The 15370-nt window shown below is 42.3% G+C and overlaps 1 protein-coding gene across 5 annotated transcripts in view; it reads right to left on the reverse strand.

Moving 5' to 3' along the window:
• LOC124308743 (GTP-binding protein Di-Ras2) overlaps nt 1-15370 on the reverse strand; it is a 310047-nt gene that overhangs the window by 69512 nt on the left and 225165 nt on the right. For all 5 annotated transcript variants that reach the window (XM_046771753.1, XM_046771755.1, XM_046771756.1 and 2 more), the window contains one exon: nt 4245-4510. In XM_046771753.1, coding sequence (XP_046627709.1) covers nt 4245-4510 — 266 coding nt within the window. The remainder of the gene's footprint in view (nt 1-4244; nt 4511-15370) is intronic.

A 15370-nucleotide genomic window follows, 5' to 3' on the forward strand; every position in this document is an offset into this window, starting at 1 on the left:
CGTGTCTGCATACCGCACTGTTTCGACGCCGGCCGCTATGTTGCTGGCGGGCCTGATCCCGTTGCACCTGATCGCGGCCGAGCGAAAAAGAATCGCGGAGGCGGAAGCGAGAAGCGGGGCCCGTAGCAAGGCTGCTAGGGTCAGACTGAGACGGGAGGAGCGGGTTGAGACAACCGAGGAATGGGACAAGAAATGGGGCGAAGAGGAGAAGAGGGCATGGACGAGGGAGGCAATACCCTCGGTAGTACCCTGGATCGACCGGAGACACGGCCAGATGGAGTTTCACCTGACCCAAGGCCTAACGGGGCACGGGTGCTTCGATGCATATCTCCATCGAATAGGCAAGGAAACGACGCCACGGTGCCACTACTGCGAAGCCGCTGCGGACAACGCGAAATAGACGTGGTTCGTATGCCCGGCATGGGTGGCACCGAAGGAAGAAATGTGGAGCGCGACCGGACCAACCATGAATATCCGGGAAATAGTGCGCGCCATGCTAAGAGAGGCGAAACAGTGGAACGCGGTGGCTGACTACATCAGACAAGTACTCCGAGGCAAGGAGAAGGCCGAAAGGGACAGGAGGGGGAACGACCAAGCAGGAGACCCAATCCGGGTACGCCTTCGTGATCCACGGCGTGCGGTTGTGACCTGGCATACAGGCACGCCGTATGCTTCAGGAGCACGGGCTACCTCAGGGACGGTGCGACCGAGCCTATAGCCAGCGACATAAGTGTGGAACAGGACAGGATCGTGGGTCTGGCGGCAAGGCACGCCGACGAGGAAATCGGGAGAGGACCGCCTGCGGTCAAAGCAACAATGCCGGGTAGCGAGGGTGCAAGGGTCTGGATGACCTACGGGGACGTAAACTACGTAGGCAACAACCGGGCTATCTTGTACCTGAAGCGAAGGTACGGAGGCCAACAGAAGCTGACGAACTCGTGCAGTCCAGTGAACATGCAACTGCCGGGGCCAGACGTTGTGTTCCTCGACGGTGTGGTTTTCACCGCCAGTTGCCAGTGCGTCAGCTGGGACGAGCATGCGAGGATGTTCTCGCACTACCGATCCACGGTGGATGAAGAGGCCACCTGCTCGGACTGGCGGCTGGCCAGGACGCAGACGTCGCAGGCAAGTGTGCAGGAGCTAACTTGGGGCCACGTGAGCACGGCCAGCAACATGCTCTGCAGAAAAGGCTAGCAGTGCGCAGGGAGACTCAAAGTGCGTGCAGGAAGCTCAGGACAGAAGACTAGTGACACGGGCAGGTAGACAAATTGGCAGGACAATTAGTGCGAAGCCAATGAACGTAGTGTAGTGTTAAGTGTAGTGCGAAGTGTGACTACGGACAAGGTCGCCGGAACACAGACATCAGCGAATTTCGTGCCGACAGTAGTCACAACTGAAACAAGAAGAGTGGAGGAAAGGGAAAGCTGACCGAGGCGCGACAGTCTGGCCGAGATGGTCAATGTCACGCCAAGGTAAGCGGGAGAGAGAGGCCAAGAGATCGGCCAGCCACAGGGACGAAGTGCAGTAATGCGAGAGCGGGTCCGCCCTGTCCTGGGTGAGGAGCGGCGGAGGGGTTTTAGACGGTAAGAATCCGGCACTATCCGACGAATTCCAAGAACATCCGGCTGTCTTTTGAAAATTTCTTCTTCACCGTTAAAAAAAAAAAAAAAAAAAGGATATGTTAGGTTAGGTTAGGTCATTAACACACCGACTACGTGCCCCTTCATCTCGTTCGCCATCTTGCATGTCAGTCAGACATCTTGTATGTTAGCTTCGGCCGGTAACAAACCGACTATAGGCGAGGTGCGTCCTGCAGCACTATATTCGGTCGGTAAGTCAGTTTGAGCCAGAACCCCCCTTATATAACTACCCGGAAAAAAATGAACTCTGTAAGGAAACTTAGACCTACGTGTGCTAGTCGTCTCCTTGATAGTAAACAATAAACCAAAAACCAAAAACAAAATCTTACCTGAAGCGCTAACCGTAATCGTCCCCTACTATGTACAGCGCTAATCGCCTACTTAAAAATAAACCACTAGACAAAAACTAAAACCAAAATCTCACTCGACGCGCTGACCGCGATCGTCTTCTACGAAATACAGCGTTAATCGCCAAACTACAATAATCATCCACCAGAGCAATAACTAAAACAAAACTTTATTCGACGCGCTAATCACACATCTAATTATTATTCGTAAAATTACTCGTTTCTCAACGGTGATCTTATGACGCTTATCGCGACGCATCCGAACCCAATCCATACTCGCAATTACCCCTGATACACAAATCGCTGTGCTAGACCGAGCGCTCACGCACGACGATATGCGACCTACACGAGAGGTGACACTTTCACCTAAGCTGACTCGACGGGACCCCGTACAGCGGAATTTGGCTGCACTCAATTTGAAATAATAGTGTACTTGACTCAAAACTCTACTATATACCATACATAACCCAAATGTTACTCTACGCGTTATCGCGAGAACTCAGACTACGGCCATCAAACAAGGAGACCGGCAAACAAATTTCGAGTGCTCTACTAACTCAATTATTGACTGGCCAACCGTTGATCGGTGCGCCGATCTAAATCGTACTTGAAATATGTTTGCGAAGAATTACAGCGCTTACCGCTTCGCAGACACCCCAAAAAACTCTCCGACGCCTGTCTTCGCCAAAGTGCCCTCGCAGCTATTCAAATTATCTTTTCTTCTACCAAACGCTTCGACACCACTATCGCAAGCTGTCGCCAGGGCTCAAGTGCAGAGCTTCGCTAATCGGAGCTGAAATCCATACATGTTTCGAACATAGGTGCTATTAGTCGTGAAAAATTCTTCTGATGTAATTGGTGTTCTCCTTACGAAATTCTTATAACCTAACTTATCGCTATCGTTGACTCCCGCTGTCGCGGAACGCTGATTGGCTGTCCAGTTCTCCGGTGTCCCATCGTTAGACAGTGGCGTGGTGACGGCAGCGTGGTGAGGGGAGGCTATGGCTTGCCGGCTACCAAGCGGGAGTCACGACCGCCTTGGTTTCCCTCGTCGCAGAGCTCTACGTTGACGCTCTCTCCGTAGCCTCGTGTGAGGCCCCCCTCTCGTCGCGATTCTTCGCGACTGTGATCCTATAACGCTGTTGAGTTTGCCGTTGATCCCGTGTATTTTGTTGCATTTACTCGAAAAAAAAAACAAATAATAAATAAAAATCCTGAAAAGTTGTATTCGCCAGCCCGTAAAATATTCTCTCTCAGAGTATTGGATGCGTGACCTTCGTCCTGGCGCTCTTTTACGAAATGATTAGCGGTCTGATCGCGGAATCCCTAATTTCCAAGTTCCGCCTAGGTTTCGGGGGCCATTTGAAACGCACAAAAAAAAAAATGGCACGTTACAACTGATACTGATATTACATGTATCATAAGGCTAGAATTCAACTTGCGGGTCCCATTAAGAGCACTGACTTCAAAAGACATCGATCTTTCACTACAACCTTTCACTATTACCGAGTTATGCGATAAACTGCCTATGAATATAAAAATGGATGACAACATCGCCAGTTACTACTGACACCGCCTACAGTATAACTCACCTAGACCCGACGGTGAGGTATTGGATGGTCCAACTCCCCTCATTAAAGACTGTCTATAATGCAACTATCGGCCCAAAAAAATGTAGACAATATGTGTAGAAAAACACTGATAGAATTCGTTACAATCATACAATTATATACTGTGACGACGAGCTGTCCAGTCCAAGTAGTCGCCAGCTGATACATGTACATAAATAGCGACCCTGAGTAGAACCAAAGGGACTAGACTCAGACCGAGGCGTGCGACGAATTTTTCTTTTGATTGTAATCACTAGTACCATATTCTATCTGACCAGTGCAATAGTTCCAGGTTGGTACAGCAAAGTGACCAAAACAAATGGATTGAATACTACATTAACCAAGAAATATTATAGTACTATCGCATATAATCACACTAAATATCGTTATTTGTATTATATTGTCTCGCACTTCTGACAATATTGAAATCGTTATTGCCGTGGTAACCATATTCCTAGAATTTCTTAGTAACTATACCAATCAAAATTCTTCTCATTGCACAGATATTCACGCACACTCCCCAATAAACTCATCATGGAACGCAAAATCGCAGTACTCGATTTTAGAATATACTCTCCTCCCCCGCGATTTGAGAATTACGTATAATGGAATATTCTCGGACTATTATCTGCAACGCTGAAACTTACCTACGGGATCCGTAGGCAGAGCACCGTCTCCTCAGGCCGGATTCGGTGGTCTCACCGGCGGGAGATTTGGGCACGATACGAGAAAGCGTAACGAAGCAGCGGAAAAGCTCTTTGATGTTGTAGTCGTCTTTCGCTGAACACTCCATTACCTTCGCTCGAAGCTTCGGCAACTCACAGAAGAGCCACTCGCTAACATCCTCTATCCGCACCTCCCGTCGTGTTGGCGCTAGGTCCAACTTATTGCCGGCAATCACAATCGGCACTTCCTAGATTGGGTTGGAAATCAAAAATCTTTAGAGCACCAATATCACTACCATTTATTATTTTCATGTTTTAATTTTTTGTTTTTGTTTGCATACGCTTATATGCGAATCGTTGAACAATCTGTTAATATTTTCAGTATGCAAATCTTGGAGCGACCAGAAACGCAGATTTGACACGCCCACTGAAAAGTAGAAGAACATTGCCGGGTGGGCTGCGGATGGAATGGCTGGGGCGGGGAGGGGAGGGACGGAGGGTAAAGGGAATCTGTGGAGGTATAAGGGCATGTATATGTGGGTCCGAGGTTAAATCTGTCAAGATTTGAGGGCATATATGTGGGTTCGAGGCTAAATCTGTCAAGATCTGAGATCAGAATTCCTTCACCCTCTCTCCCTCCCTTCCCCACCACAGCCATTCCATCCGCGGCCTACCCTCCCCTTATTTAACCTTTTACCCCCCGATATTCAAGCTTCAGCTTTCGACCTTCGACCTTCGATCTTCAACCTTTAATCGACCTTCGACCTTTGCAACGTTCATGCCTATATTTGTATATTTAAACCAGCAATTTACATCATATACATACTTGACTCAAGACTAATAGTCCCAAAGACAATAATATATACCCTGCAGAGACATTTAGCATGTCTGTGCGCAGGACTGGCGAAAGTAGATGGAGAAAAAAATAACAAAATAGTTATTTAAGATATAACTAAGAAAGTTTATCAATAATAATATAATAAAATATAATGTGAATATAAAATAAAATGATCATTTTTGTTGTAGTTTCTCGGTGCTTGAGTAGTTTCTTTGTGATATTTGGTAGCTCTTTATTTGCCTCTTTACATTTTTTTTACTACATTCTAATATTTTCAGCTCATGCGTGAGTCTGTTTTAGCTCTTTATTCCCTGAATCACATGATTTTTAAAGCCTATAGTTTTGGAGGTCTTTGGTAAAGCAATGGTTTTGTTTCTAGTATTGCTTCCCGATTGGGTGTATTTGGTTTTCAAGTCGTCATAATGATATAGCAGTGACTCCAATGTGTAAGTCTCGCGGATGTTTAGAGGTTCCATCAGATCAGCATTATTTCGTGCAATTATCTTCCATAGTCTGTGCTGGACCCTCTCAAGAGAGTCCATTACATTTCCGTATGCTCTACCCCATGCTATTATACCGTAGTGAGCTACACTTCCAAAAAGTGCATGGTACATCATTACCAGAATTTTTTTATGAGCGAAATGCGATAGTCTCCAGAAAACGTAGAGCAAATGTCTGGTTTTTTTAATAATGTGGTCTATTTGAAAATTCCACCTGAGATGACTATCAAAGATAACCCCTAAATACTTTGTACTCTGTACTCTGTTTATTTCCATACCGTTAATGGTAATTGCGAACTCGGTCGGAATGCTGACTTTATATGGCTATAAAGATTTAACCTTTTATCCCACATATATACCATTATACCTGTGAAGCCTTAACCCTTCACCCTACATATATGCCCTTATAGCTATGAAGATTTAACTATTTATCCTACGTATATATCTGCTAAGATTTAACCCTTCACCCTACATATAGTATACCGTAACACCTATGAAGACTTCACCCTTCAACTTCTGTATATACCGGGACAATCTCTTGAAACTATACATACAATGCGCATGCGCGAGTTTTATCAGCTGCTCGAACAGGCTGGCCACTCCGAGTTTCAGCTGTCAAACTCTGTTTCTGGCGGCGATGTAGTTCATACGACTTTTTAAGGTTAGAATCTCAAACAGTCGAGGTAGTGACTCGGAAAGTTAATGCTAATGCTCTTTGAAAATTGGCTTCATTCGACTGAAATGAGAAATCTGTTCAAATGTTGGGTGCTTTGAAGAAACGCAGCAGTTAGGTGGGAACATTTTATTTGATCACTTTTATTATTTCGTACATCAGAAATTACAATGAAATTTTTTTCTATCAACAGGTGATACGGCCAAAATAATTACATCTCTAATATTTACTGTTATCTGCGTATTCAAATAATCACACTTACAAAGATCATCGCCACTTTCAAGCAATTCAGCAACTTTCTCACTCTCTTGTGATTTCAGGCGGTAATATTGAATTTTATCACTTTTGAAAATGGGACATTAAACCGAGCGAAAGATCAAGTTCCGATTGAAAAAAGTTCAAATGTAGTCTACAGGATTCCTTGCGCTGATTGCAATGAATGTTGTATAGGACAAACAGGTGGACATCTAAAAACAAGAATTAATGAACACTAACGGAACATTTTCTCGGATCGGGATAAACAAACAGACCTGACACAGCATAGAGTAGATGGTAATCACAATTTTAATTTTACAGAAGTTAGTGTCCTCCACCGCGAGAATGGTTATAAAAAAGATTGATTTTAGAAATGTGTAGCCTTGTCGGAGATTGTAACTCCGTCAATGTAAGATATGATACCGACAATCTTAGTGAGGTTTATTACAGTTCGATTATGAATGAGTAGTTAGTCGCTTTCTTCTCACGGTGGAGGTATCTAACTTCTAAGGGTAAATGCCAGCGCCACGGCGTCTCTACTCCATGCTTCTTCCTAGTTACTGATTGTCTAGTTTTACGTTGTGAGTCGTCATGTTAGTGAGTCGTCGTCTCAGTATTCTTTGCATGGTCTTTTTCGCGCACACCATTTTCTCTGCCGTGACTATCTGCTGCCTATGACTACTAACAATGTTCTCACTTTTAATCTTGGATTCCTTGCTATCATGGTGTCAAAAGAACCTGATAAGATATGAATCTTCAATTTCCCCTCTGGTAAGTCTTTCTTCACCTTTGTCTGAACCGTAGCACTCAAGAGCCTTCCTTCATCACAAATGACGATTCGACGATTCCTTGGTTTCGCTATTGTCTAATGGATTGACTCAATTTTCGGCCATTATGCTGTTTCTATGTATTTCAATGTAAGTTTTCTTTTATTTTTGTGCGGTTTTTTTTTTTTTGTTTCTTTTATTTTTGTGTACTTTGGTCTTTACTGATATAGTACAATAAAGTCATTCTGTGACCGCTTAATTAATCATAGTCCTAATTATGGGTGTATAATTTTTGTTTATTTTATTTTTCGGTTGATGAATAGTTCTGAGGAGGGCCCCTCTTCCCCACTAGGGCCGAAACGTAAAACGCATGATTGTTTTATTTCAAACATTTGACCGAGGACACCGAGAAACTATCAATTTTGACTCTACGATCTTTTACAATGTCGCGAAACATCTCCCCGTGTAGTTTAAATTTCTCATAATCCAGATCATCTTTATGAACGATTTTTGTCGCGACTGCACTCTATGGTTTGGATGGCTGAGTGACGAGTCAGAATTATAGTAGAGACAAAATTAAAAAAAAGGTTCATATTTAAGAATTTGCAGTTGCAATGGTTAAATTTCAAGTGTTATCATTCCACATTACTAGGATTCCGTGTGTTTTCGTAACAACACATACAACATTGTACTTACCAACGCTAGTTATACACACAGAGAATCAATAAACCTACGCTGTCAGATAGTCAAACGAGGATCATTGACAATGAACCTACACTTCCGAATAGAAACACACAGATATACCAGGATGAATGATAAACCTCTATTATCGAATGGTTATTACAAGAACAAATAATGATGACTCTACACTATCAAATGGTTGTACAAACATATAAGGATAAGAAGTAAACCTCGCTAGTGAATGGCTCACATTTCTCTTCACAAGGATCTCCTGACGAACGGAGAATGTTATATTGAAAACCTGGAGATAGAGTGACGTTTGTATCGACGCTCGGTTAGTTACGACGTGACGAGACGTTTATCCGGCTATTCCTGAAAATTGTGTGCTGACTTTACTAAGCGAATAAAATAAAGCTTAAACATATGAAATATAAATACGGAGATAGGCTGTTCTTAAAAATCGATAGTTTAGCGAGCAAGAAGATGAAAGTCAATCTGTGGGCACCACTGACGATTTTACTCGTGATATCGAAGGGTACGACAGGTAGAAAGATCGAAGTACGATCCACGATGTCCACTCCAGTCGATGGACCACAATTCATCATGTACAATTCTAGATGAATTTTTCTAATATTGTATTCAATTGATGGACAGGCGAGAAACTTAATTTCACAGGTCTCGGGTCCCTGCTGCGTTAGTCACCATCTTAAAAAACGTGTTTCATATCATATCTCGAAACCGGCTGAATTCAGAATAAAGACTTACACTTTTTTGGGAGATAAGTATATTATTCCTATTATTTTTTTTTCTTTGTCATCAAATTTTCGAAAGATTTTCTGTATACCGTTTTTCTACAAAACTAATCTCGATACAGTATTTTTTCTATTGGGCAAAAATGTCGAGTTTCACAATGCCAAACTTTTTTTATACATTCCCGATACACTGCGAAATACCCTGTAAAATATAATTGAATAGTATCTTCAAAGTTAACAATCGGTCACCGCCGACTCGGAACCACTCACGTTGTTCGTCTGTTTTTCGCAGGCTGGCTATCCCATATTTAATTCTAAACTGCGAAAGGCCGAAAAATGATTGCATCGACGACGACGACGACGATTATGTTTGCGTTTCATATATGGGTCATTCCCTGTCAAACCATCCATGAATAATAATTTGAGTTTTTGGTTGCATCGAAATTTTCATGGGTGATCACACCTAATGTGATAAGCTTTAAGGACTTTTTGACGTGATAACGTCACGTCTTATAAATCGATGAACGCCAGCTGCACGCACGAAAAAGTGTGACGTTACTCTACCTGAACGCTCCACGCGAGCAACTGCGACAACTTCTACAATAAGCTCCGCCCACCTCGACGGAAGTCATTCTCTGCAACAAATGTTGAATACAAGACAACGTGTTTTGTGTTTATTTCTAAAATTTGATAAGATTTACAATTTTTCATCAATGGTTCATTATGACGTTATCACGTTAAACTATCGTCCGTAAGCCGACTTTACAGACAACCAATTTTATCGATTTTCGGCCTTTCGCAGTTTAAAATTATAAAATAATATGTGTATATACACTTCTCGCAAAAATTAAGGGAACAACAAAATTTTCGAAATTTTTAGGTGATTTTCAACAGGCTGTATTTCAGTGAAAAATGGTCGTACAAGAAATAAAAAAACAAGGCTTTTGAAGCTTGAAGACTCTAGTTTTTGAATTTTTTGGTTAAAAATTTTTCGAAGCACTATTAGCCATGCAACCCTTGGATAAAGCACGAAGAAAAAATTTTCAGAACTTTTTACATTTTTTTTTTCGCTCTACGGGCATGGAAAAATTTTTCCAAGCTAAACCAATGCATTGGTCGCATAGCTTGTTTATTCAGCTTCAAGATGCTTTTTTTTAAACCTCGATACGATCATTTGTCTTCGAGATATAGAATTTTGAATGCCAAGGGATCCTTTTTCACTCAACTGCCGATATCTCTGGAACTACTAGTCGCACAGCGAGCAGAAGGGCAGTTTCTTTTTCTGCAGAAAATTTCCTACAAAAATCTGTCAAGGTTGATGTCAAAAAAAATTTTTTTCCACCTGTAGCGTTAACGCGAAAAAAGAGCAAAAAAAATGCCATTTTGCCTTTTTTTGGATAAACGACTGTATCTTCGTCAATATTGGGGAAAAAGCATAGGTTAGAAGAAAATTTTACAGCCTAATGTACCCCAAAGGTCCCCCTTAATCGGTAGATTGATCGGTTCAGCGGTTTTCCTGGACCGATTGATTGAAATTTTGAAAAAATCAAGGGAACAAGGTTTTTGTTTCTTAAGGGACCTTGTTCTCTTAATTTTTTCAAAATTTCAAAAAATCAAGGGAACAAGGTTTTTGTTTCTTGAGGGACCTTGTTCTCTTAATTTTTTCAAAATTTCAATCAATCGGTCCAGGAAAACCGCTGAACCGATCGATCTACCGATTTAGAGGGACCTTTGGGTTACATTAGGCTGTAAAATTTTCTCCTAACCTATGCTTTCCCCCCAATATTGACGAAGATACTGTCGATTATCCAAAAAAAGGCAAAATGGCATTTTTTTGCTCTTTTTTCACGTTAACGCTACAGGTGAAAAAAAATTTTTTTTGACATCAACCTTGACAGATTTTTGTAGGAAATTTTCTGTAGAAAAAGAAACTGCTCTTCGGCTCGCTGTGCGACCAGTAATTCCAGAGATATCGGCAGTTGAGTGAAAAAGGATCCTTTGGCATTCAAAATTCGATATCTCAAAGACAAATGGTCGTATCAAGGTTTAAAAAAAAGCGTCTTGAAGCTGAATAAACAGGCTATGCGACCTATGCATTGGTTTAGCTCGGAAAAATTTTTCCATGCCCGTAGAGCGAAAAGAAAAATGTAAAAAATTTTGAAAATTTTTTCTTTGTGCTTTATCCAAGGATTGCATGGCTAATAGTGCTTTGAAAAATTTTTAACCAATAAATTCAAGAACTAGAGTCTTCAAGCTTCAAAAGCTTGGTTGTTTTATTTCTTGTACGACCATTTTTCACTGAAATACAGCCTGTTGAAAATCACCAAAAAATTTCGAAAATTTTGTTGTTCCCTTAATTTTTGCGAGAAGTGTAGTATAAACAGTAACTTTGTTAAAGTAAAATTTTTTTGCCCGATTTGTATCTTCCACGTTATACGGGTTTGAAGAAAAACACATTTTCATAACGAATAAATTGAAGGATGAGGAATAAATGCACACAGAGTATCAGTTATAAAACAGATATGAGAGGACAAATGAAAAGTGTCTAAGCTAGCAGAGATCGCCCCATACAGGACTTTATTTCCGACTTAACTCTGGCCACATTACCAGATGGGATAGTACAGTTCTGAATTTGAGTCCCCATTTCCTCCATCAGATGGCATTACCTTCCTTGGTTACCGGCAATTAGTATGTGACTTGGGGGATTAAGCCTTACCGGTGGGAGTTTTACAGACAAGGGCGTCGCCATAGATGGCACCACCTGTGTTACCGATCGATTGAACTGACAGAAATTTCAATAACGAGCTCGTGTGCTCTTAGACGGACAACCATGTTGAATTATTGCTGTTAGAACAGAAGCAGAAGGAGACATTACGAATTTTCACCGTTAGATAGCAAACATTTTAACGAAGGAAGTGTTGTCACAGGTGGTGCCCCCTTATCGATCAGTTACTATTTTATCGGCCAGTCTGATTTTTTTCCCAATGTTCATCGCAAGGTGGTGTTACCGCCCAACCTTACTGACAATTAATGTTACCCGCGAGGGGTAAGAAATTATCTGTACTGCTGATCGATGTTACAGACAAAGAGTTTTAATAATTGGATTTTATTGTCCGTCAGAGGGTTAGACGTCTCACTAACAGAAGAGTTACCATACTATAGGTTTTTACAGATGGCACCTCCTTTATCGATGAATCGTTGTTTTGACGATGTTGATCAACTCGGCTTCATTTTCACTGTTCACCGCACGATGGTGCTACTTCCGGCCTCACTGACTGTTCATGTTATCCATTAGAGACAAGAACACTGTAACCATAGGTTTTCAGAGGTGGCGCCCCCCTTATTGGTCGGTCGCTGTTTTACCAATCAGGTCTGTTTTAATTTCAATTTTCACCGTGAGATAGTGCTACATTCGGCCAGCCCAAACGTTGGTGTCGCCTGCCAGGGCTGATTTTACCTACGAAGAGTTCAATTGTAGTATATAAGGAAAGTCAAGCCAATCTCTCTGTAACATGAAGACGATCATGGATGTACAATCATTCATCAGGCATAGCAAGAAGCTCATATCCAAGGAACTCACAGTCATCGACATCAACGGATCGGGTATGGAGCACATCCTCTTCAAGCCACCCTATGATTTGGCGAGATTACCGGTTGAATGTAAAGCTACTGATGCATGGTTAACACGCAATCATTACGGAATACCATAGAATGCTGGCAACAGATTTCACGAGGATGTACCAAAGATTATAGGAAAAATGTTCATAACTGCGTGTAACGTTGCAGGGAAGGAGAAGAAAGCATGGCTGACGGAAATCTTCGATGGTACAACACAAGTAATTAATATTGAAAGTAGCATAGTAAGGCCGGTTCTGAATACAAACACCTTCTTTACTGACCAAGCCGCCTATCGCATCCCAGACGGAAACCCTTGAAGGTTATCCCTACTCTCGTAAGATGAAACGTGCTTTGCCGTACCGACCTGAGGTCGAAAACGTGCAACCTTACCGACATTTCTATTGAATAGAATTATTGTACTATCGTTGCGAAGTAATTGTCAACTGTACTCTAAAAATTGTACTCAATAAAACTGTTTCTTAAAGAATACTCATGAAATAATTTTACACCTTCACCCTCACCTTAGGTCTTAAGAGAGAATATTTTTCAATACAAAGCTCATGTAAGATTCAACCTTGCTCTCCATCCTTGACCGAGCTGTACTCAAACCGAGTTATGTTCTGCATTCCTAGAGCGATAGTAACCCAATACCGCAGATCCTTGGCTCAGAATATATACTACCGCAGTTATCGTTCGACCTTGCACTCTGGCCTTGACTGAACCCGTTCAAAATTCATCGTAGAGTCCACATGCCAGTTACAAGCCAAAAAGAATGTCACGTTGATGATAATGTATCGACATCCACGTTGGTAAAAAAGAATTCTCAGAACCAATAATTGTGGAATGTCGCGTGGTTGATAACGTGGGAAAGGAATGTGAGGTGGTTGACGTTACACATCAGCGATATCCGAGTGGATAAAAAACAATTCTCGGAACTATTAATTTTGGAATTTCACGTGGTTGATAACGTGGGAAAAGAATGATGGGGTGGTTGATGTTACACATCAGCAGTCCTACCGTGGGAAAGGAATTTGAAGTGGTTAATGTTACACATCAGCAGTCCTATCGTGGGAAAAGAATGCGGGACGGTCAAAAAGCTCTCGCCCCCACTGCACCCTCTACCGTTGGCAGACGAGCACTACATAAAGACTTTGATCTTCGGTCGGTAAGATTGTCGGTAGAACAGCACGATTTTGACGTTCGACCGATACGAATTATTGGTGCGATTTTTACCGTCGACCGATACAACTGTCGGTAGGGTTGCACGGCATTGACCTGAAGTGGGTACGGCAGACTGCGACGTCATCGCGAAAAAGGGTTTGAGTCTGGGGAGAATGTCGGTAAGTGTCGGTAACAGGAATCTGCGTGTAGAACCCGCCTTGCTATACTACTGTGCATAATCTTGTGTAAAATTTTCTGAAGAACATTTATCATTCGAAACTTTTCTTCGTACGACCAACAGAAAGCGAAATAATCGGAAACTGAAAAAACCCCGATTTTCGGGTCATTTGTGCACATTTTTGCCAAATGCTGACTAGATCGATACATCAATATTGTATCATATTATTTGCGACCCCTAGCTGTATCTATTAACAAAAATTCAATACCTCGTTAAGTTCTTTGCACCATTTTCTAGTTTCACCTGACTGTTCCTAGTGTTTATTACTTTGACTTGTAGCAGCTCAAATCGTAAGTTGAGGGTTTTGTATCAGAGCTAAAGGTTGAAAGATAACTGTCAGATGTGAAAATTATATACACGCTGCTTAATGCTTCATAGGTATGCACGGAGGAACCAAAAAAAAACACCGTATGTTCATAAAGAACACCGTCAGAGGGCAGGTACCACGCTTACATTTCGATAGGTGCTTCCGCAAGCAAGATTCCTGCCATACTGTGTTTCTCTTTGTCTATGACGCAATGGTATTATGCCTGCTAGCATGGCGATTTTCAGTGCTGCAGGCAGGAAGGTAGTGATGTCGTCACGATGAAACGAGACGAGAATTGTGTTGAATAAAATATATGTTATCGCACTCTCGCTGTTTTGAAACTGGTGCGCACCTTTTATGCGCGCACAGCCACTGCCACGCTACCGACGGAGCTTGGTATTATATCCGTTGGGTGAGTGTTCAGTGTGTGTCCTTGTATCACCTGTACTGTTGCTGCATGTTCAAATGAATGACTTAGATTGGATCCTGCGTTATCCCCATGCTCGCTAACCATCTAGCTTAATTATCGATCTAAATAGGTAGTGTGACTCAAGAGGTTATAGGCTCAGTTACCCAAGTTGAGCATAGGTTGGCCAGAAAGAAGGGATATTGAAACAAGTGTTAAGTGCGTCTCTCGCGTGATGAACCGGACCGAGGCTATATTTTGCGCAAGTTACGCATGGGCAAGTATACATGTTCCAACGGTCGCGAGTGAAAGCTTGGACTTAAACAGATGTTGGAAGAAATATTTTTACGGCAGGTGCAAAAACTCGACAGCACAAACTTTTTCACGTGGAAGTTCCAGATGAGAGCCGTATTCATGGCGGCGAGAATGAGTGACACGGCCAAGGCTATGTGGGATATCTTATGTCAAGTTCGTGAACAAAAATTCTACGACTACAAAATGGCGTCCGGAGACACGGTCGTACAACACGTGGCCAAAGTGAAAAATATGGCAGCATAACTCAGAGACGTTGCAGAGGCAATGTTCCTAGCTACTCTAGCACCAAGTTTCGGCGTTTCCCAAACGATATGGGACAATGTCGAGGAGGCTAGACAGACCATAAAGAATCTAACCGACAGATTCATTCGAGAAGAAACGAGGTTTGCAAACGGAAGTAACGCTACCAAAGCGTTCACTGCTTTGAAATACAGCGGTGCGAAAAACAAATCGCAAACTTCCGGAACCTCGAAGAACAGACGTTCAAAAAAAGACGTTGAGTGCTATGAGTGTCGTGAAAAAAGACATTTTGCGCGGGACTATCCGTCAAAGAACAAGAAACGCGGTGATCGTGATGGCAGTGGATTGCGAGAATAT

This window comes from Neodiprion virginianus, chromosome 7 (assembly GCF_021901495.1).
Source record: "Neodiprion virginianus isolate iyNeoVirg1 chromosome 7, iyNeoVirg1.1, whole genome shotgun sequence".
Lineage (NCBI taxonomy): Eukaryota > Metazoa > Arthropoda > Insecta > Hymenoptera > Diprionidae > Neodiprion > Neodiprion virginianus.